The sequence below is a fragment of the Canis lupus genome, chromosome 33 (genome assembly GCF_011100685.1).
Source record: "Canis lupus familiaris isolate Mischka breed German Shepherd chromosome 33, alternate assembly UU_Cfam_GSD_1.0, whole genome shotgun sequence".
Taxonomy (NCBI): Eukaryota; Metazoa; Chordata; class Mammalia; order Carnivora; family Canidae; genus Canis; species Canis lupus.
The window spans coordinates 24547723-24568139 of NC_049254.1; the positions used below are offsets into that span (position 1 = coordinate 24547723).

The 20417-nt window shown below is 46.9% G+C and overlaps 1 protein-coding gene across 1 annotated transcript in view; it reads right to left on the reverse strand.

Moving 5' to 3' along the window:
• Window positions 1-20417, reverse strand: part of FSTL1 (follistatin like 1) — a 52722-nt gene that overhangs the window by 12373 nt on the left and 19932 nt on the right. Inside the window, exons 3-6 of the mRNA XM_038582959.1 lie at window positions 6490-6594; window positions 4372-4501; window positions 3321-3353; window positions 1896-2026 (exon numbers count right to left, since the gene is read on the reverse strand). Of these exons, the coding sequence (XP_038438887.1) occupies window positions 1896-2026; window positions 3321-3353; window positions 4372-4501; window positions 6490-6594 (399 nt within the window). The remainder of the gene's footprint in view (window positions 1-1895; window positions 2027-3320; window positions 3354-4371; window positions 4502-6489; window positions 6595-20417) is intronic.

Sequence of the window (20417 nt, forward strand, 5' to 3'; positions counted from 1 at the left end):
GTCTTATCCAAATTCTGATTATATTTTCTTTTCAACTAATTTTGATATAAGGAATACCAGCTGAGTTGGAGGGCAGTTCACTGGTTCAGAAACAGTTTCCATGAGATATCAGATCTCTCACCGAGAGGCAGCTGTTTGCCTAGTGGGAAGGAATCTCCCTCGGAAGACTGCACCACATAGGACTCCAATAATCATCAAAAAGTAGATAGTGAAACCCTGATTTTCACAGAAGACACTGCCAGAGTGTCTGGCAAAAGCAAGCGTGTGTGTGTGAGTCATGATCAAGCTTCCCTGGTCAGGAGTGGGAATGCCCTAGAGGAAGCTACTTCCTCAACGGGTCTCAGATGACAGCCTGTTAGAGAAGTTACTGCCGGAGCAGGTGGAGAGGTGTCGAGGGGGGTGTGGGGCCCAGGTACTAGGGAACCAAAGTAATAACAGGTGCCATTGGTGCCTGAGGCAGGGTGTCACCAAGGGGCCACTATGAATGATTACAAGGTCCCAAGAGGCCCCTTGGAAAGAGGGTCCTGGGTCTCCTGGGCCTTGGCGGCCGTGGCAGATGTGGCACGTGCTCCTCACTCAGCTTCGGAAGAATCATTTTCTTCAAGTTACTTTCTGCTCCTGGCTCAGCACTATAACATATTTCTCTGTATTTGAGGAACCACCCTCTGCCCCAAGGGCTCTGTAGTGTTGGCAGATTGAGACAGAGGACAGATGAGAAGGGCTGTGCTTTCTCCGCCAGGTGCGATCTCAAACACTTGGAACCCAGAGAGAACTCGCTAAACGCAGTCACACAAGTGAAGTCTTAAATGACCAAATACCCAGTCCAGTATTTCTTTATCCATGAGGTCCATAATGTCAGTTAGGAAGAGGAATTAAAAAAAAAAAAAAAAAAAAAAAAAGGAAGAGGAATTCACAGATAGGGCTGGTATTGAGCATGTGTGGTGGCCACAGAGCTGCCAAAGAATCCCTCATGTGCTGCCAAGGAATCCTTCAAGTGTATGGGGTAGCTTCTGAGTCCAGGCTGGGTGTGGCCTGGGACAGGAGGCCCTGGAAGCACGTGAGAACATATACCCCTGTGGATGAGCATGAGGGCATCTACCTAGAGATGTGCATCTGGGGTAAAGGGGGCTTTTTGCTTAGCTGGGAATGTGGGTATCTGAATGTGTGTCTGTGAGTAGGCTGTGTCTCTGTGTGAGGAGTGCATCTCTGTATGTGGGATGTGTATGTCGTGTACATGGTCTGCTTGTGGTATTTTTACCCCTGGGTGTGACAAACATATGTGTGTGTGTCTGTGTTCTTGTCAATCAGCTGGAAGTGCGCCCTTAACTGCTTCTTCTAACAATGTCTCCAGCTCTCTGAAAAATCTACGTGCCATGGGAGCCCTACTCATTGCAAAATATTATTTCCAACCTTTTCCAAAGCAGAATCTCTCCTGTCCCCAAGTGGAACAACCTGTCTCCTACACTAAACGATGGGACAAGCAATATCTAGGTTCATGAAGAATCCTAGATCCATGAAATGCCAGTCCATTGACTTCTCCGATGAGGAGTAGCTCTACAGGCCAGGGACGGTCAAGCTAATGACTTAGAGAAATGATAAACTGAGGGGGAAGGAGGCTGAAGCAGCCTGGGTCTGGGTGAGATCAGAAGTCATAGTGTATCAACAGCTAGCTCTAGGAGGTAGAGGGTGGGGGATACATACAGGATAGGAGGACAGAGCCTGGCCATATACATGTGCAGTAGATCCCAAAGGCTCTACTGCCGGAGTCCCAATGATCAAGCTGGTCAGAAAGCAACTATCATGGCTTCATGGAGTGATGGAAGATGTGATCGGGCAATGGGAGAGGAAGTCTCCCCTTATCTGGGGCTGAAGAGTTAACCCCAACTCTGGATTACCTTAAAGTACTTGTCTAGGATTTCACTGTAGTTGCTGCCTTTGGAGAACCAGCCATCTGGAATAATCTCTGCTTCCAGCCACTGGATGATGCGACGCCGGAGCTCATCGCGGTTGGACTGATAGCAAACGACTGCAGGAGAGGGGAGGGAGGTCAGCTGAGCAGTAGGGACCTCAGTGTCACCCAGCAGCCATTCTGTGGGAGGTTTGGCGAATGGGGCTCTGCATATGGCATCTTATTGAATTTCCACAGCACTCCAGGGACACAAAATTATCACACATGTTTGACAGGGGTCAATACACGATGGACAACGTAAAGCGTCCAAACCAGTATTCAAGCTTATGTTTCTAAAAAAATTTATAACAATCGAGAATATTGAAACAAAGAGACAATGCTACTTAGGTGAGGAAAACATAGAGCAGAAAAATAAAGGGCATTTTCATTAACTTCAGGAAGCTGAGGGGGAAAAAAAATCAATCAATCAATAGCTCTCTTGGCTCAAAGCTGAGCTGAAATAATAAGTGAATGAAGGAGCACATTATAATTTTTCATGCCACCAGATTTTAAATTCTCTATAGCTTTCGCCTCTGCCAACTGGGTCTATCAAAACTCTCCTACTTAAAATTTTACACTGTCTGCATTATCCTTTGTTCTAAACTACAGAACACAAGGTCAAGAGAGGGCCATGCTGTAATCCTGCTCTGAACAGCTGTTGTAAGACACATGGCAATAACAGGTGGGATTGAAGGTTGGGTAGATGGGGGACAGAGAAGGGAAAGCCTTGGCAAGAGGAAATTCCTGGAAGACAACACACACTGGGATGTGCATAGGGCCCTGAGCCAGGGGAACAGAAATGTGGGTGCCACTTCCAAGCTCTGTAATTCAGGGAAATTCACTTAATCTCTCTAAGCCTCAATTTCCTCATCTATGAGGTCATTACAATAAAAATGACCTCATATTATTTAAAGAACTAAGGAAAAGCATACGATAAGATTCTGTACTTATCACGATGAAATTTTTATTTTTACCCATAGAAAACCATGGAAAAAGTCCTACTAGCATTTCCAATTATCTCCCGTCAAAAGAAGTTGTGCTTTCTGATTCCGCTAGTCCTGTGACATCAGCATGAATTACAGAGCACTGAAGGAAAGATTCGGTGGCTTTTCTGTCCTTTTAATGCAATCACTACTCAGCAAAAATGGAAAACACAGCCAACATTCTGACCCAACCAGCTGCTTCAAATGGCAAGCACAAAAAAATGCAGTTTTGCAGCTTTCCTGAGCTGTGTTGAGGAGTGACCAGTTCTGGGTCACAAGTTCTGACACACAGATCTTGTGAGCCTCAGCAGAGACTGTGAAACACAAAATGCCCTCACAAAAAGAATGTCTTTCCTAAAATGCACCCTGGAGAAAAAAGAGGCACTCACCTGGGCTGGCAGATGGACTCACGGATTTCTTCTCTGCAAATCAAAAGGAGGACACGCATAATACAAAGTGAAGACAAAAGAACATTTCTGTGTATTGCGAGGATTAAAACCATCCCATGTTAAGGGGGCCACTTACACCCTTTTCATCATTTTGTCCTGGGCCCTATCCTTTCCTTCTTCCAGGGCCTGAGCATGGGGTTTTTTTTCTTCGCTGCTTTATTTGACATTTTTGGGAATCGACCCTCCGGGTCTCATACCTCCTCCCGTGAGGCTGAGGGGTGGGAATGGGTTGCTGGAACTCTGGGTATCTGGAATAGGTTTCTAGAATCATTTTAGAGAGGGAAATAGAGTGGAGACTCACACGTGGGAAACAGTTTCTTATTTCACCAGGACAGGTCAAAGCTGAGAGGGGCTGAGTGGGGCTGCGGCTTGGCAGGCTAATTAGCAACGAGCTTGGGAGCCCCTCCCTCTTATCCTAATGGCAATGATTTGAGTGCAAAATAGAAGAAATATATACATCAGAGTTGAGACGTGCCCAAATTTAAAAAGTGAAATTCTGGGCGTCTGGGTGGCACAGTCAGTTAAGCATCCAACTCTTGGTTTCAGCTCAAGTCATGATCTCAGGGTTGGTAGATGGAGCTACACACCGAGCTCCATGCTCAGTGTAGTCTGCTTGGGATTCCTCCTCTCCCCCTGCCCCTCCCGACTGTACTCTCTCTCTAAAATAAATAAATAAATCTTTAAAAAACAAATAAAAAATAAAATTATCTGCTTTAAAAAGGTAAAGAATTCATTTAAACCCTTCTTTATTATTTTCCATTACTGATGTGGTACTCTATCCACTGCAGACAGTCCTGGAAGCCCCCGGGGAAGCTGATGCCGGAAACCCTGGGCAGAAGCCAATAGGCTCATGAGCGCCAAGAGCTGGGTGGCCTCTGTGGCTTTGGGTGCTGTGGTCAAGTGGAAAGGGCTCTGGGAAGCCAGGTCACACTGCTGTGTCCCCTGGCTCCTCTGGCTGGAGCTGGGAGATGGTGGTAAGAGCACACCTTACCTTTGCAGTGTCCATCATAATCGACCTGGATTTTGGATCCAGTGAGGCAGGCGTCTCGATGCAGCTCACAGTGGTTGAGGTAGGTCTTGCCGTTGCTGCCGCACACAGGCCTCTTGTGAGGTTTGCATTGCTGAAACAGACCCAAGGAGGATGTCCATGCAATCAGGGTGCCAACACACACATGCATGCACACACACACACACACACACACACACACACACGTGCAGCCTGTGGGTGCACCCTGATAGGGAGCCTCAGCTCTGGCATCGGGAACTCTACCCCACTCGAGGTTGGAGGCATGCATCATTTTGCAGCCCTGCCTGGTCCCCTGGGCTGATCCCGGTTCAGGGTCATCTCTTCCATTCAGTGAAGAAACAGACCACCCTGACCCTATCAAATTAGCAGCGGGGGCATTTTATTAGAAGTCAGGAATGTGAATGCTCTGTCACTTTGGAGAAAGTCACTCGAGGTCTTTAGATGAACTCAGATCCTTTAAAACACCAACATTCTATGACACAAGAGCCAGATTGAGAGCAGGGAACGTGGAGACTGATAGGCAGGTGCACGCATGCGCACACGTGCCCACACACACCCTCCCTCCCTCCAATTCTTCAGTTCCTTCGGGGTTTAACTAGAAGGATTTTTGCTCTCTTGTTTTGTGTAGTATTTGGGGGCCATTCTGTTTTCCTCCTGCTCTCACAAGGCCTGTTGGGAGATGGGGCTGGAGACGCCTGGGTCTTTGTGAAGTGCTACAGAGAATCGTTACGGACAGGGAAATGGACTAAAGTTCACTTGGCAAGTCGGTTCTCTGTTGGCTATTTCAAGGGCCATGGCCACAGGCAAGCCCGGTGTCTTTAGGCTTCTTTGGTTTTTGAAAGGCTTGGTAAGGGGGAACCACGTTCAGCTCAGCCCTGATAAAGGTACCAAAGCAAGAAAGAGCAGATCTGGTAAGAAGCAGCATGGAACACTGGGAGCTGGAAGGTAGCCATGCTTCTCCGATTTTAGATGAAAATACCAAAGCCTGGGAAGACAAACTTCATTTAACCAATATCAATTACTGAGTTCTTACTAAATATTCCACATGCCAGATAAACATGGTCTCTTGTTTTCACAGTGTCCAGTGACAACTGACTTGCTCAAAATCACACAGATCTTATGTGGTCAAGGTGAGGCTAGATGCCAGGTTTCCTGACTGTAAGTTCAGGTTCATACCACCACACAGTGGCCAGGTACACCTCTGGCAAGGTCCTCCTAAGGCTCCCAGTGTGTCCTGTTTTCAGGTTTCTAAGCTGGGGGGTGGTCTTCCTTTCTGGACAATGCTCAGGATCCTTCACCTGGGAACTAAATTGGGTGTATTTATTTGCAGAAAGACAGATATAGTTCTAGGTTTGTGTTGGTTTGACAGAAAAGGGAAGGAAGGTATTTATGTTTGCCTGAAGAGTGAGACCTTGTTAGAATCCTACTTACAAAAGAAGTATTTCTCAAATGCTCACATTGCATTTTAAACCTCATTAAAAACAAGACCCACTAAAAAAATCTTCATTTCATCTAGTATTTTTCTAAAAAAATGCATATCCTTTGACGTGGCAAGCCCTACTGGGAGTCAATCCTATAGAAATAAAGCAGCAGCATTAAGGATAGTTGTATATCCTTATACTGGGTTTTACTGTCTGTAGTGGTAAACAACCTAAATGTCCATCTATGGGAAAATTATTGCATAAATATGATGTTATTACAAAATATTTATTATGATCCTATTTTTGTATAAAATAGGAGGGGAAACCCTGTATACTTATAGTAGCATAGAAAAAAAGTGGAATAATATATACCAAGCCATTAACACTGGTCATCTCAGACTAACTGGATTTGAGGGTTATGGGGAAGATTACTAATTTTATGTTTATACAAATGTATTAACTTAATAAAGCATTATTAAAATTTTAAGCTACAAAATCTTATAAAACTAAAATTTAAAAAAAAAGAATATCCCTTGTCTTTCAATAGATGACGTATGCTTTTATAAAGGTGATGAAATTGTTGGCACTGCTCTGCTGACAGCTGCTGCAGCAAGGTAGCCGTCTGGCCTATTGTCCTCTAGCTCGTGACCTCAGGACTTACCTCAATGCAGAGGCAGGTGGGCTCTCCCTTCTCCGTGACTGCACATTCCCGGCCGGCTCCACAAAACACATTGGCACAGATCTTGGATTTGCTCCTTAGTTCTTCCTAAAACACAAAGTCATAAAGGAAACCAGGTCACAGAGATGAGCCTGTCATGGCATAAGCCAATGGTGGCAGTTACTCTTCAGGCTCTGGTCTTAGTCTGGAGTTGCAGCTCATGGTTGCCAAAGGGTCCTGAAACAGCTAGAATCTGTCCCCAACAGCCAGCCCTGGACTTGCTGGTACTGCTCCAGCCCAGGCCCAGCTACCTCCGAGTCCCTCAGATTGTTTCTTAAAGAGCAAGAGTCTCTTTCTTATGTGCTTCCTTTCTTTTAAAAACGGTTACTGAATACCCCCCTCTATGCCAACACTACAGTAAAGAGCTATAAAGGCACTGTCTCTGTCCTCAAGGAGTGCCAGGACTCTCTGAGGAAGCTCACAAATAAAGAGACATTTAGAAATCAACATGCAAGTGCAGCAACAGGACACCAGGATCCGGAAAAGGGGGAAGGAGGGCGAGAATCAAATGAGACTTTCTAAAGACAGGATGCTTAACTAATTCCTAAAGGATGAGAAGAGTAAGCCAGACGGAAAGAGAGACCTGTGAGAGAAATATGGCTATCTGGAGGACCACAATCTCGCTGAGTGGTGTTCAAGGGAGTATCATTTCAAAAGACAAAAGAAGGATCACTAAACCATCAAAACATGGAATTGGTATTACTTGGTAGGGTCTAATTCAGCCCCTGTCCACATCTGCCTCTGGCTTCAAGACCAAGAGGGCCAAACCACTCGACAGACAGTAGAATTATCCTCAAACCCCGTGTGGTCAGACATTCTTGTTCAGACGTGTGCAGCAGAACCTACAGGGAGGGAGTGGTCCCAGTCTCTGCCACTGAAAATGAGTCTTTACAGGCCCTACTCTGTCCATGACACATTCCTTCCCTCCCATTGACTGGTGGCTAAAAAGCAGCCCCACCTCATTCGTCATGCAGGCCAGCAGCGGTGGTGGCTGAACAAAGGAGAATGTGATTCCTCCAGCCCTTGTGTGACTGCTGAGCAGCAGTCACCACAGGCCCCCAGGCCCCCCGCCCACTGGGGTAGCACTGGCTGTGACAAAACCAACAAAGATGGCAGGCGCTGTGGTGGGGGCGTAAAGGCAGACAGGGAGCCTCAGATGCCTCCCTTCAGGCCATGTCTACCATGTCATGCAGAGAACTCACACCCGCAAAGCTTGCAATACTAAAATTCTTGTAGTTGGTATACGTTTCCTATCTAAGAAGTCAAAGAAAACAAAAACAAAGTAGATACTGAGAGCTGAGGGCTGTGCCCAATACAGTTGGTCTGCTGCCACCTGGAGGCTGCTTTGCAAACTCCAGGTTATTGTTGTCTCTCCCCAGCCATCTTGCCTGTCATGCCGGGATCCCATTGGTCCAGAAACTCTTGCCACACTCACACTTCATTGGTTCAGATGCTGTTGCTAAACCCATTCTTTTTTGGATGTTGCTAAGGCGAATTCAATAAAGCTGGCAGGCGGGGAAGAGAAGAGGAAGTAATTCTCAGAATGCTGGGAAGCCTGGAGAGCTGTTGTTTCCTAAACCAGGAGCGGAGATAAATCAAGCATATTCTCGGGGCAGGGCCCTCCTAACTGTGCCTGGGAAGGGAAAAGCAGCTCTAAAAAGGAAGGGGAAAGGCTATTGCTGACCAGGGTAAAAAAAATCTCAGATAAGACTATATTCTCCTCTCCCCTTCATGAAATAACACTCTTGCCAAGAGATACAGACGAATAAATCCATAAAAGGACAAGCCCGGGCATATGCCTACGCTCTAAAGACACCAGTTCACAGCTCCACGGGCCGACCTTTTACCACTTAGCTGTGTGTCTCTAAGTAGCGACTTTCATTCTTTGAACCTCAGTTTCCTCATCTATAAAATGGGGGTCAGTCCCAGCCCTGACTTGTGCAGATGAAACGGTGTTGGGAAGGGCATCACAAACTGAAAAGCAAGCAGAGCTTCCTGCAGACTAGCCTGTGGCAAGTACAGAGCTTCTTTTACCTTCTGTTGCTGTTTTTAAAGTATGAAAAAGAAAAGCTTTAACTTCCAGGTTGAATTCAACCCAAGCCATTTTTTCAGAAATGGTCCTCCAAAATCATGTGAAGAAACAGATACTCTTTATTTAAAATAGAAAGCCTGGGGCACCTGGGTGGCTGATTCGGTTGAGCGTCTGCCTTTGGCTCAGGTCATGATCCCTGGGATTGAGCCCTGCATCCCTTGCATCAGGCTCCCTACTCAGCAGGGAGCCTGCTTCTCCCTCTCCCTCTGCTTGCCATTCCCCCTGCCTGTGCTCTGTCAAATAAATAAATAGAATCTTTAAAAATATAAAAAAAACTAAAAAAATAATAAAATAAATAAAGCCTAATATTTGAATAGTCCAGTTAAAATTTACAAAGTGTTTTCACACATATGATTTCATCTTACTGTAGGAACAACCCTGCAAGGACATGCCTATTATTAACCTCATTTTATAGATGAGGGAACTGAAGATCAGGAAGGTCAAGTAACTTGCCCAAAGATCCCAAAGCTAAAAATGAGAGGAGCTAGGATTCTAACCTGGATCTTCAGACAGCAGACGAGTACGTTCCCATTTATAAATACCTGGCTCTCTGCTTAGGTGATCTGGATTATACGTTATCTCCCTTAAGCCCTAGAATAACGCCATGAGTTAGACATCCTAACTTTCCCCATTTCATAGATGAAGGAACTGAGCCTTAGAGGTTAAGTAACTATAACACGACAGAGCTAAGATCCTACTCAACGAAAGGGAAAGCAGTTCCTTTATCCTTGATTGACTTTCATATCCAGAAGATTCAAGGTGAAGGAGATTATGACAGGGTGTGATTTGCATAATTAGCAAATGTGAGAAAGTGCTTACAAGTGCCTCAGAGAACTACATTTGAATTCCCACATCCCACCTCTGCTCCTTACATTGCCATGGCAACGGGCAAGGCACCTTTCCTTAGACCTCGGTTTTCTCATGTGTGAAATGGGAACATTAATCCCCGCAAGGGGTGTGTGGGCATTAGAGGAGGCGAGCTGCCTGCAGCAGAGTGCCTGCCACTTGGCTGAGAGCTGCCGTTGCTACTGACTCTCTGGACAACTGCGTCATTGGGTGCTGTTACCACCTTGGTAGTCATGTCCCCACCCAGCCTCTGTCACCCTGGCATTCCAGGGTATTCTCAGGATACTGAGAGTGGGAGGACTGGCTGAATGGAAAAAAAACAAGGGTGAACAACCCCCGTCCCTTCTTGTTTAAGACCAAAGAGAAAAGGGGGCAGCTCCAGTCACACTGGCATCCCTCTTTGCAGGTGGCACATCTGTCAATAGGTGGCAATCTCTCTCTTTGTCTTGCAGAACTCAACGCCGCAATGCAGAGATGCAGCCTTGGCTCCTGCAGCCCCACCCTCCCAGCCATCGAGATGTGGGTGGGAGGCTGTGGGGTGGGAGGCGGGAGGGCGGGGTGGGGAGAGCACCCCACAGCCACAGGCAGCAGATACAAAGAACAGGATTTTTGCTGGCTTGGGAAAGAATGTCCCACCTGAAGCCGTCAATCTTCCCCAGTTGTTCCCACTCACAGGCGTGCTTTAGTGCAGAAAACAATGAAAATTTTCTTCCTAGAGGTGGCCTCTTTGTACCATTTGAAAGCTCTTCTCCAAGTCCTATCTTCTCGGGTAATGGGATGTCATGAGCACCCCTGAAGCTCCTAGAAAGTTCCTTGGCATGGTAGGTGGTCTTACGCCTCTGCTGAGTGGAGATGATGCATCTGGCATAAACAAGCTCATGGAACAAGTCTGCCTGGTGGGGAGGGGTGTGGTGAGTAAGGCAGAAAAGAAGCAGGGCAGCAGGTGAATGTGGTGCTTTGGAATATTAAGGTGTCTGGTCCCTTCCACCTCAGAAATTCAGACTCAAAGTGGAGGGCAGCCTGGATGGAGAGAGGCTAGAGGCACTAGTGGAGGGTGACAAGGGCCTAGGGTCCAATGCTAATATGAATTATAGCACCTAAACTGAGTGAGGCCTTCACAGATACCTCTGTCCTCGCAGCATCTGTTTTTAGTCCCATCTCACAGATGGGGAGGGATTTAAGATTCAGAAAAGCTCCGTGACATACAGAGGCCACATGATGAGCAACAGCCAAGTGAGGACTGAAAGACAGGTCAGCCTGGCCCTGGAGCCTCAATATTCCCTTACAGGGAGGGAACAGTCAAGGGAGGGAGCTGTGGGCAGAGGGGACAGCTATAAGGGCCGGCACAGGGAGAGGCCACAGAGCACCATGCAGTTTTTTTTAGGAATTAGGTCCCAAGGCTATATGAGAATTTCATCTAAATAGACAACCACACTGGCATATGAATTGCTCTACGAGTGTGAGGTCACAGATGTGCAAACCCCTAAGTCGGGGTATACCTGTGAAAATGTGATTCACTGAGTGGGGTCAGGAGGGGTGTGTTTTGAAAATGTGGACACTGATTATGTTGATAAAAGTCAACAAAATACTTGCTTCCAATGGAGAAGCATCGGGTTTCTGGCTTTGACTTTCTGCATCATCTCCCTGACCTGCTTCTATGTTGTTTTCGTTACGTGTTGTAAACCATGTTCTGGGGCTTTGGTCTCGTGGTTGTTAAACTTCACAACGCAAACTCCCCCAGAGGTAAAGGGCTGACTGGGAACATTGTCAAATGTTACTAGGGGAACAGCTTTCTCCCTGGCAACCGTTAGCCATTGCATGATAATAACACTTTATACCTGTAGAGCAATTTCAATTAGCCTTAATTTTTTACTCTCATTTTTAATTCTCCAAATCCTTTAGGATAGGCAGGCAGGGGTTACCTTTAAGGCACTTCCAGACTTAACATCCAATGATGAAGAAGAAACTGAGGCTCATGGCTGCGTGTGACTGGTCTCTTCAGACCTCATAGTTGCAGAGCTGGGTCCTGGCCTAAGGTCTCCAGACTTTAATTCCAGCCCTCTTGCCACAAACCACTTTGCCTCATTACAAATCAAAGCTAGAAAAGGTGTTGCTGTGGATCCAAAGTCTAAAAGAATAAATTAGTTTTGCTGTTAAAAGAGATCCTTTGCAAGCAAAGTACAAAGCAAGTTATCTGCAAAGCTACCAGAAGAGGTGATGGTGCTTCGGGGTCTCTGGGCCAGCCAGCATTAAGTATGAATATAAACTACGCTTTGAATGTTTAAAAAAAGAAAGTCTTCTGAAGTAAAACAATTTCTGGAAGAACAGTGTGCTTTGGCAGGGGAGGAAGCTTGTAAGCAAAACCATAAAACCGTCAGCTTAATATATCATCATTTCACTAAAGTGAACTGGGTCGGCTCTGTACCCCCCATTCTTTTCTTCCTTCCCAATTTTCTTTTTGAAAAGAAAAAAAAAAAAAAAAACAGTCTTACTTATGCCAAGGTGGAATTCTGGCTCCCCTGGCCACTATTTTGTGACAGAGCGGCTTTGTTGACGTGAGAAAGGCTCTCCTTGCTTTGCCAGAATTAGTCATGGAAACTTCACAGGAACACCAGGGCCCCTCAGATATGCTGAGCACCACGAAGCTTGGGACAAAGGCATTCACAGAACTGAGGAGGGCAGGAGGTCTGGGTGGGACGCAGGGTGGGACGCAGGGTGGGACGCTGGGTGGGACGCAGGGTGGGACGCAAGGCGGGACCCATTCTGGAATGGAACCCAGTAGCAGAGGCTTGAGAAGGCCAAACCCCTTCAGGACCCTGAAATGTAGCTGGAGCACCATGTGACCCTGTTCTAAGTCCCTCCAATTCGTTTTGTCTGCAAAGGAATACACTGCTGCATCCCACACATGTGAAGGAAAGAGGCGGAAGGCGACTTCAAGCAGCTGTTCTTACGCGCGTGGCCATAGCCTGTGCATCTGCTGGGACAGTGTGCGTCTTGCACATGTGCTCACAACTAGTCCCTCACCTCAAGCAGAATGCACCAAGGCAAGATCTGGGGTCCCTGGATCCTGAAGTTTTAGCAGTTTGAGGGGCCCTCCATGAGAAAAAGAATACACGACTAGGACTGCAAAACTGGGCACCGGGCCTCGGGAAGGGGCCTTGTGCATAAGGTCGAAAACTAAAGCTTAATTAGCTCACAATAAATCCGACTCTCCACCTACCCTATTATGTTTTTCATAAGCAAGAAGGCTTTGGGGCCTTTAGCATATTAAAGTCCTCTTCAATATTTTAGACACGGGTAGCCTATCTCAAGTGAACTCCAAGTGCCTGCACATTTTGGCTCCTGACACACCCACCGTAGTGCCCTGCCTGAGAAAAGCTGCAATAAATGTTTTTTACATTAAATTTCACTGGGAAGGAGGGGTGTTTGAGTGAGTGTCAATGCCAGTGGCCAGTAGCAGCGCTACTCAGGATGTCTGGGGGAAGATGTGGCCGGCCTTCGTGACATCAAAATAAGGGATGTATCACCCCAAGGATGAGCTTTAAGGTAAAAGAATCAATATGGACCCGTCATTGAAGAACTACCTAACTCTCCTTTGTATTAATTTCTATGTTTAGCTTCTATCACAGCTTATGGAATATCACGTTCCTGACATTTTCTTCTCATTGCGTGATACCGTGTTGTGTGTCTAAAAATTACTACTTTCAAAATTCAAATGGGACGAGGCTGTTTACGTCACCCATTGTCTTTATTGTCTCGCGGATTCCATCACATTCTCTAAGTGTTTGCCTCTTCAGCTGAAGGATCTAAGCTGCCACCTTCAGAGGGAGGCCCCCTCCCTTTTCCAGCTGCACAGTCACCATCTCTGGAACGCCTCCACCCCGCATCCTGAGGCCTTGAGGTGGCCCAGCCCCACCACGGCAAACTAGATGCTTGGTTTCTACAGAATGGTAAGTTGAGCTTTCTGTAATGGCCTTGTCTAGTCATTGTAGAAGTACAGCAGCACTTAGTAAACACAGAGTTAGAAATATGTTAGGCCCTCTCTCCCAGGACTGAGAAAAATCTCCCACGGGTCTATGAAGTCTGAGGATTCACCTCTGTTGGCCCTGAGAGGCTCTGACTTGAGCACCCCAGGGGGCTCTCATGCCTTCAGAACAACGGGCCACAGTGATGCACTGGGGGCGACACTGTCACACTGCCTCCCCAACTCAGGCACATCCAGTGTCTCCACTGTGACTGACGGGCCCTACCAGGCTCCCCAATATCTGCCTACAGTTCTCAGAGTGATCTCTGGGAGTTCCCAAGATATCCTGTTGGTCTTCCTAAGAAGTGCTTTTTGTAAACCCCCTAGTTGTACAATTGTACCCTTGTTTCTTTAGAATTCCTTGGTGGGACCTTTTAAGCTAAACCACTTTTTGCCCAGAATTAGTCTGTTGGGTTTCATTATGGTATTCACTTTCCATCCTCCAACTGTCTGCCCAAGACTTGTCCACTTTAAAGGACAATGTAGGGGGCATGGATAGTCTGACGGTGTCTTCTTCACTGAAGGCCAGGGCAAGTGAGTAAAATCCATTAGAAAGCATATTTGATAAATGTGGGTAGAAAAACACGAATGATAACAGCCTATGACCAGCATGATGCAAGGTCCATGTAATAAACCCCAAAGGAGGACGGCATCGCGGCCTCTACCCGCACAGGAGTTTCTAACCTCGTTGGGGCAACGAGACTCACAAAGGCAGATCAGTGGAGTTCTGAGTGTGCGTGTGGGGGGGGGGACTTCATGAATGAGATGGGATTGGAGCTGAGCCCTCACAAAGCCTTAAGCTGATAGGATCTGGATGGAAAAACTGTAGGTTTGGAGCAGGAGGGCCTTAGGACCAGTTCGGCAGATATGCGGGAGGAAGTGGGTGAGGCGGAACTGTGGGCACAAGGCAACAGGGTAGAAGGTGCCTGGGGTGGTGAAAGGTCTCATGTATGCTGGTGGCATGGAAGCAGAGGAAGGAGGGACTCAGGAGAAAATTCTAAAAAATAATGAGATCTGGCAACAAACAAGATAGAAGAGAGGAACGTGAGGATCCAGGGAACTGCCAAGACTCTTGGCTTTGAGAGCCAGTGTACCTGCCAAGGTCAGAGACGGGCAGAGGCGGGAGGGGTCGCTGGCGACGAGTTGGTTACGGACTCAGGTCTAAGGAGACACTAAGACGTCCTCCCGACAGGCTGAAAGCGAAGGAGCAGAGAACACATCTGGGCCTGATCCATGTAGGAGGGGAAACAAGGCCAAGGGAACAGATGAGCTCAAGGAGAGAGGGTGGGAATGGAGGGCTGAGGGTGGCCAGGGAGCAGGAAGTACAGGCTGCCCGCACCCCCACGGGAGCTTTCCGGGGTGCATGCAACCCCGGAGCAGGTTACAGCGCCCCGCACGTCCTCCTGCAGTGAGCAGCCTGCACGACTGTAATGAGGGCTCTGAGGGCAAAGCAGCCAAGGAAGCAGAGCAGGCACGATGAGAAAACTGGGAGCAAGATTGGGATGTTTAGAGAGCTCCAAGAAACGGATGATGAATGCCATTGTATGAGAGAAATGATTTGGCAAATGTTGGGATGAAACAGCAAAAAAAAAAAAAAAAAAAAAAAAAAAAAAAAATTCCAAAAAAGTCTTTGAAACCTCTGCTGAAACCTGAACCAGCAGCCGGACCAGACGAAGGCGGGGAGGTCCTATGTCAGAACGGATCCAGGAATTTGGAGAGAGGCCCTGGACATAGCCCTCTCGGCCTCCCACACTGTGTGACTTAGGGCAAGGGCCTTGGTTTCCTGATCCATAAAAGGAAAGAATTGTAGATGATGCCAAAGTCCCTTAAACTGTTAAGATTCTTTTAACTGGAAAGCACAGGAATTTGCCATTTCAGATGTTCTTGAGTATCAAGGTTTAATCTCCCAAGGAAGTTAACCTAGACTTGCCCAAACTAGAGGCTGGTTATGTATAGAGCCTCCTGCCAGTGTTTCAGGGTCTTTGCTGGGTTTTGGTGGTGGAATTAAAGTTGGCTTTTGCAGTCAAAGAATTTTCATAAGCAATGCCTTTTCATTCCCTCCTGGGTCATGACAGAGGAAATCAGAGGAGTAGTAATGGGACCCCAATTGCATGGCCTGATTTCACTCTTGGTTGACTGGTTGGAACCCACTACTCCCTTTGAATGCCATTAATGACATTTTTATTCTATTTGTGTTTGCCTTGCAAGAAGAAAAGGGGAGAGAATGGCTAAAGGAAATTCACATGAGATTCACAATTCTTCATTCCTGCCAAGAACCTGTCACTAAAGTATGTCTGGGACTGCCAGTGCTCACATTTACTCAGCATCCATGCTCTAATTATTTCCACATGTAGTTCAAGGCAAATGGTTGATTAAAAGTAAAAAAAAAAAAAAAAAAAAAAAAAAAGCTCCAATACCCACACACCTAAATCCCAGTACCCTCCACTGAAGGGGGAGAGAGAGCTCCAGGGGCAGCTACAGGAGAGCTCTGAGAGAACATTTTGGAAGTGTCTCCTTCAGTGCCAGCCACATCTGGATCAACATCACCGCACATCCCCGCACATTCCCAGCACTCCATCCCAAGCCAACCCTCCACCTCCCCAAGCGACCCCAAGCACTGAACCAAACGGGATTCACATTCTTTGAACTTCTGAGTGGAATGTAGGATTTATTCCTGCTTTGGTGGAGGACAGAAGTGATGGATCTAGGCTAAAAGCTACAAATTCTCTCCCCCCCCCCCCTTTTGCCCTAGGCTCTACTGAATTTAGGTAGACTCTGGGTAGTTCCCAATATCACATACTAAGGAAGACAGCCAGTGTGCAGAGAATCTGGGTACCTTCCCCAAGCTGGAGAGCAGTCCCCACCTCTGCAGCTCCACCCCAATCTGCATGTGGCTCCCCCTAAAACTGAAAGTGAACCCACTGTTCTCCAAGGTGCTTCACACTGATCCTGATACCGTCATCTACTGACATCTACTTGGCCATCTTTAACAAGGTCTTTGGCAGTGACCCAGTCTTCTTCCTGTTTCCTGAGTGATTTCATTGCTGATGTAGCCTCAAGATCCTTGACCTCTGCACCTCCAGGACCTCGCTTCTGAGGTCCCCTGGCTATGGGGAGCTTCAGGAGATATCGGAGAAGAGAGCAGGTGGCTGCAGCAGACTAAAAGAAAGGGTACAGGCTTCCTGAGGTCCTACATTTTGAAATGAAAACTCATTACCCTTTGAAAATGTCAGCACCATGAGGTATTGTTAGATGCCTCTCTAACCTTCAAATGGGCAGAGCATGTCCCACAAGACCAACCTAAAAAAATAATGTCACCATCTGGGAAATCTGATTTATTGTCTGGATTAAACAGATTATCCCTGTCCTTCAAGGCTCAGCTCACGTTACACAACTCCATCCTCGGTGACCTTTACCTTCTGAGTGGTATGAGCTCCTCCTTCCATCCCTACACGTTCATTCTTCTCTGCATGAACTTATTATTTTGATCACTTTTTAAAAAATATAACTGATTATGCAGACTTTGTCTTCCCAGCTGAACCTAAGTTTCTAGAGTTCTACAGTTTTTTGTAGGGGGCACTTGGGTGGATCAGTAGTTGAGCATCTGCCTTCAGCTCAGGTCATGATCCCGGGGTCCTGGGATTGAGTCCCACATCAGGCTCCCCGCTGGGAGTCTGCTTCTCCCTCGGCCACTCTGTGTGTCCCTCATGAATAAATTAAAAAAATCTTTAAAAAAATAAAAGAAAGTCTTTTATAGGGCTGGGCATAGTGCTCTGCGCCACGCAATCAACTTTGCTGCAAGTATCCAAAGGCGACTGAGCCACATTGCCCTAAGGACCTAGAGCAGGGGCAGAAAGACAGCCCCCGGGGCCAATTCCTCTCCTGGGGCTGCCCCCTTTCAGGATCAATATTTTAGGGGGAAATAGCCTAAAGACCCCACCCTTTTCCACCAGGCAAATTAAATTTTTAGCCTGAAATTTCCCTAGTGAGAGACAGTCTTCGGCCCACAGAAAGACATTGGGGTATGTGTCGGGGTGGGCGGGGTGGGGGAGGGGGGCGGAAGAGGTGGAGAGCAGAGCAAGAAGGACTGACATGGCTTTCAGGAATTTCCTTTGTCCACAATTAATATATAATCCTGCAGACATGCTCAGGGAAGGGGAAAAGGGAAAAGGTAGCAGTGTGGGAATGTGGGGGGGACCTCACAGGAAGGCAAAATTGAGTGGGACTTCAGAGTGTAGGGTAGAGGTCACCGAGAGCAGCCTGACACCTTGGTGACTCACACAAGGGAGAAGCAGACACAAAGATAAGCAAGGGGGGCCAAGAGAAATGGTGAAAATGGGCTATTACCCAAGGCAGCTGTTTTATGTTAACTCTTCTCAGGAATCCTGTTCCTACATTGTCCTGAGGTAGAAGGGAGGCAAGATGGTCAGTCTCCCTAAACGTGAGAAAGAATGCATTGCCATTGCCTGATCCTACCCGTCCCCCATGTGCAGAACGTTCTGGGGGTCTCCAAGCACTCCCTTCTGGCTCGTCTGCTAGGCTGACCTTACTGCGGGCTGGAATACACTCAGATGTGAGTGGCCAGGGAAGGGCCAGGCCATTGCTGTGCCCAGGTGTTTTGTTGTCCAGGGTGCTGGGCATCTTGAAAGGAACTGTGATGTCCAACCAAAAGCTGAGGCCAGGGACTGATCGAGGGGGGCCGGGGGAAGAGAGTTGAGGGTTTACTGGAACAAAACGGAGCAGGGAGACCAGAAACCCCGCAGAGCATAACGGTGTAAGTCTCTGCTTTAAAAACATAGACAAAGCCCTGGGATTCTGGGTGCAGTGCGGCTGCAAAGCAGCTGTCAAGTTTCTAGCATCCTGGTAATTATTCTCCAGCCTGTGGAATGCATAAGGGGTTAAAACGCAGCAAGAAACTCCACGCTAAATGCAGTCACCATATGTGTGGCTCGGTATGGTTCTAGGAAAAGCAGACAGATGTAATTAGAAGTTCTTAAGACACTGTGTTGCCATGGCAACTGTCGGCCAGGAGAACCTGGAGTCCGAGGAATACAGTCTTCCAAGGAAATGCCAGAGACAGGTGGTGTTCATCATCCTGGGCTCCACAGGCAGGGCTTGTTCCTCCCCCTTGCCCGGTCACCCCCTCCAATTCCTCCTCATCCCCATTTTCTATGCCCCAGATACGCACCCAGAGCAACTCCAACTCCAAATGCAGATGAAGCACTCCCTTCAGATGGCATCCAAGGGAGGGAATGAAATTAAGGAGAAGTCGGATCTTGGGAGAATTTATGCAGGTGATAGCATTCTGTGGGCAGTCTCTGGTCCCAGGGGCTTTCTAGATCTGAGTCTGGATCACTGGGGGAAGCAACAGCTTAATTTGTCTATCACTACGGAACCCAGCTCCTCTATGAGGTGGATGCTGGCTGGGTACTCAGGACAAGTAGGGGTATGTGAGCTTGAGCAGGGGAATGTCTTCTCTTAGTAAGCAACTATACATTCTATCAGCCACACTGGAACATTTTGAAAGTAAAAGGATATACTTGGACAACAGGCACAGACTGTAACATCTGGTCACCTGAATGAACAGGCTACCTAAAGAAAAATTATTAGTTTTATTTTACAAAGTGGAAATTTTAACTTGATGACTTTGAGCCCCCAGAAACCCAGCTATGGATTTTGGGGCTGAATCTTCCTAGAGCATAAACTAGGAAAGATGAGAAACTCAAAGAAAGTACTACTCAGGGCATGAACTAACTGCCTCTTGGAGCCTTACTCTCCCTTGATTCAACTGTCACATGAGGATATTCATGGGGTCCTGCTGTTGCAAAGCTGGGGAACCTGGACAGACAGGACCACTTTCCTTCAAGATCTTGGTCCAACTGCTTCTCTAAAGAGAGAAACATTCATTTCACACATTGTTGCCAAAGAAGGATGATTCTCTCTGGATTTATGGCAATAATGTGGTCAATAGAGTGGGATCATTCCACAGCAGAGAGACCTAATAAATCTCCCCCTGAAGAGTAGAGGTTTCCAGGTATACATTCTTACACATTCCTTAACAACTGAACCAAAAACAGTGGCTCAGGGATTCTGTGGTCACAAAACCCAGGGAAAGGTTAGACTCTCCCAAGGCACCAGCTAAAATGACTGTATTTTAGGCACAATATAACCAGCCCAGAAATTATGAGAATGTGGTTCAGCCACAAGCCCAGTTACAAAACTGTGGGATGTTTAGAGGTAAGGCCCACCCAGGATGCATCCCCTAGTATTTTCTCAGGAACTGTGGAAATCACAGCAATTTGATAAAAGTTCCTGGCAGTTCCTTGACAACAGTGACTATTAATGGTCATCTTCTTCTCTCAACTCTGGCTCAGGCTGGGAACCACGGGGGCTGACTTGCCTTATTTACCTGCACCAAAATGCAGACAGGTCCCAGATAGTGGGGTACAAATCTCTGAGCTTAATGTGGACTTTCCCCAAGATTTTTGGGTAGCAATAAGGACTCCTTACAACCTGCAATAATCAATTAACACCACTGCTCTCTGCTAAGCATGTATACCAGGAAGTTCTGACACCCACTGCAAGTCCCCTGGATTTTAACAGTCTTATTTATTTATTTATTTATTTATTTATTTATTTATTTATTTATTATTTATAAATATTTTATTTATTTATTCATGAGAGACACAAAGACAGAGGCAGAGATAGAGGCAAGGGAGAAAGAAGCTCCCTGTGGGGAGCCTGATACAGGACTTGATCCCAGGACCCTGGGATCATGACCTGAGCTAAAGGCAGATGCTCAACCACTGAGCCACCCAGACATCTCTTAATAGTCCAATTTAGAGGAACAGTAACCTTTCTGGAACAGATGAAGAACTTTGTAAAATCAGTCCCTTTGGAAAAAAAGCA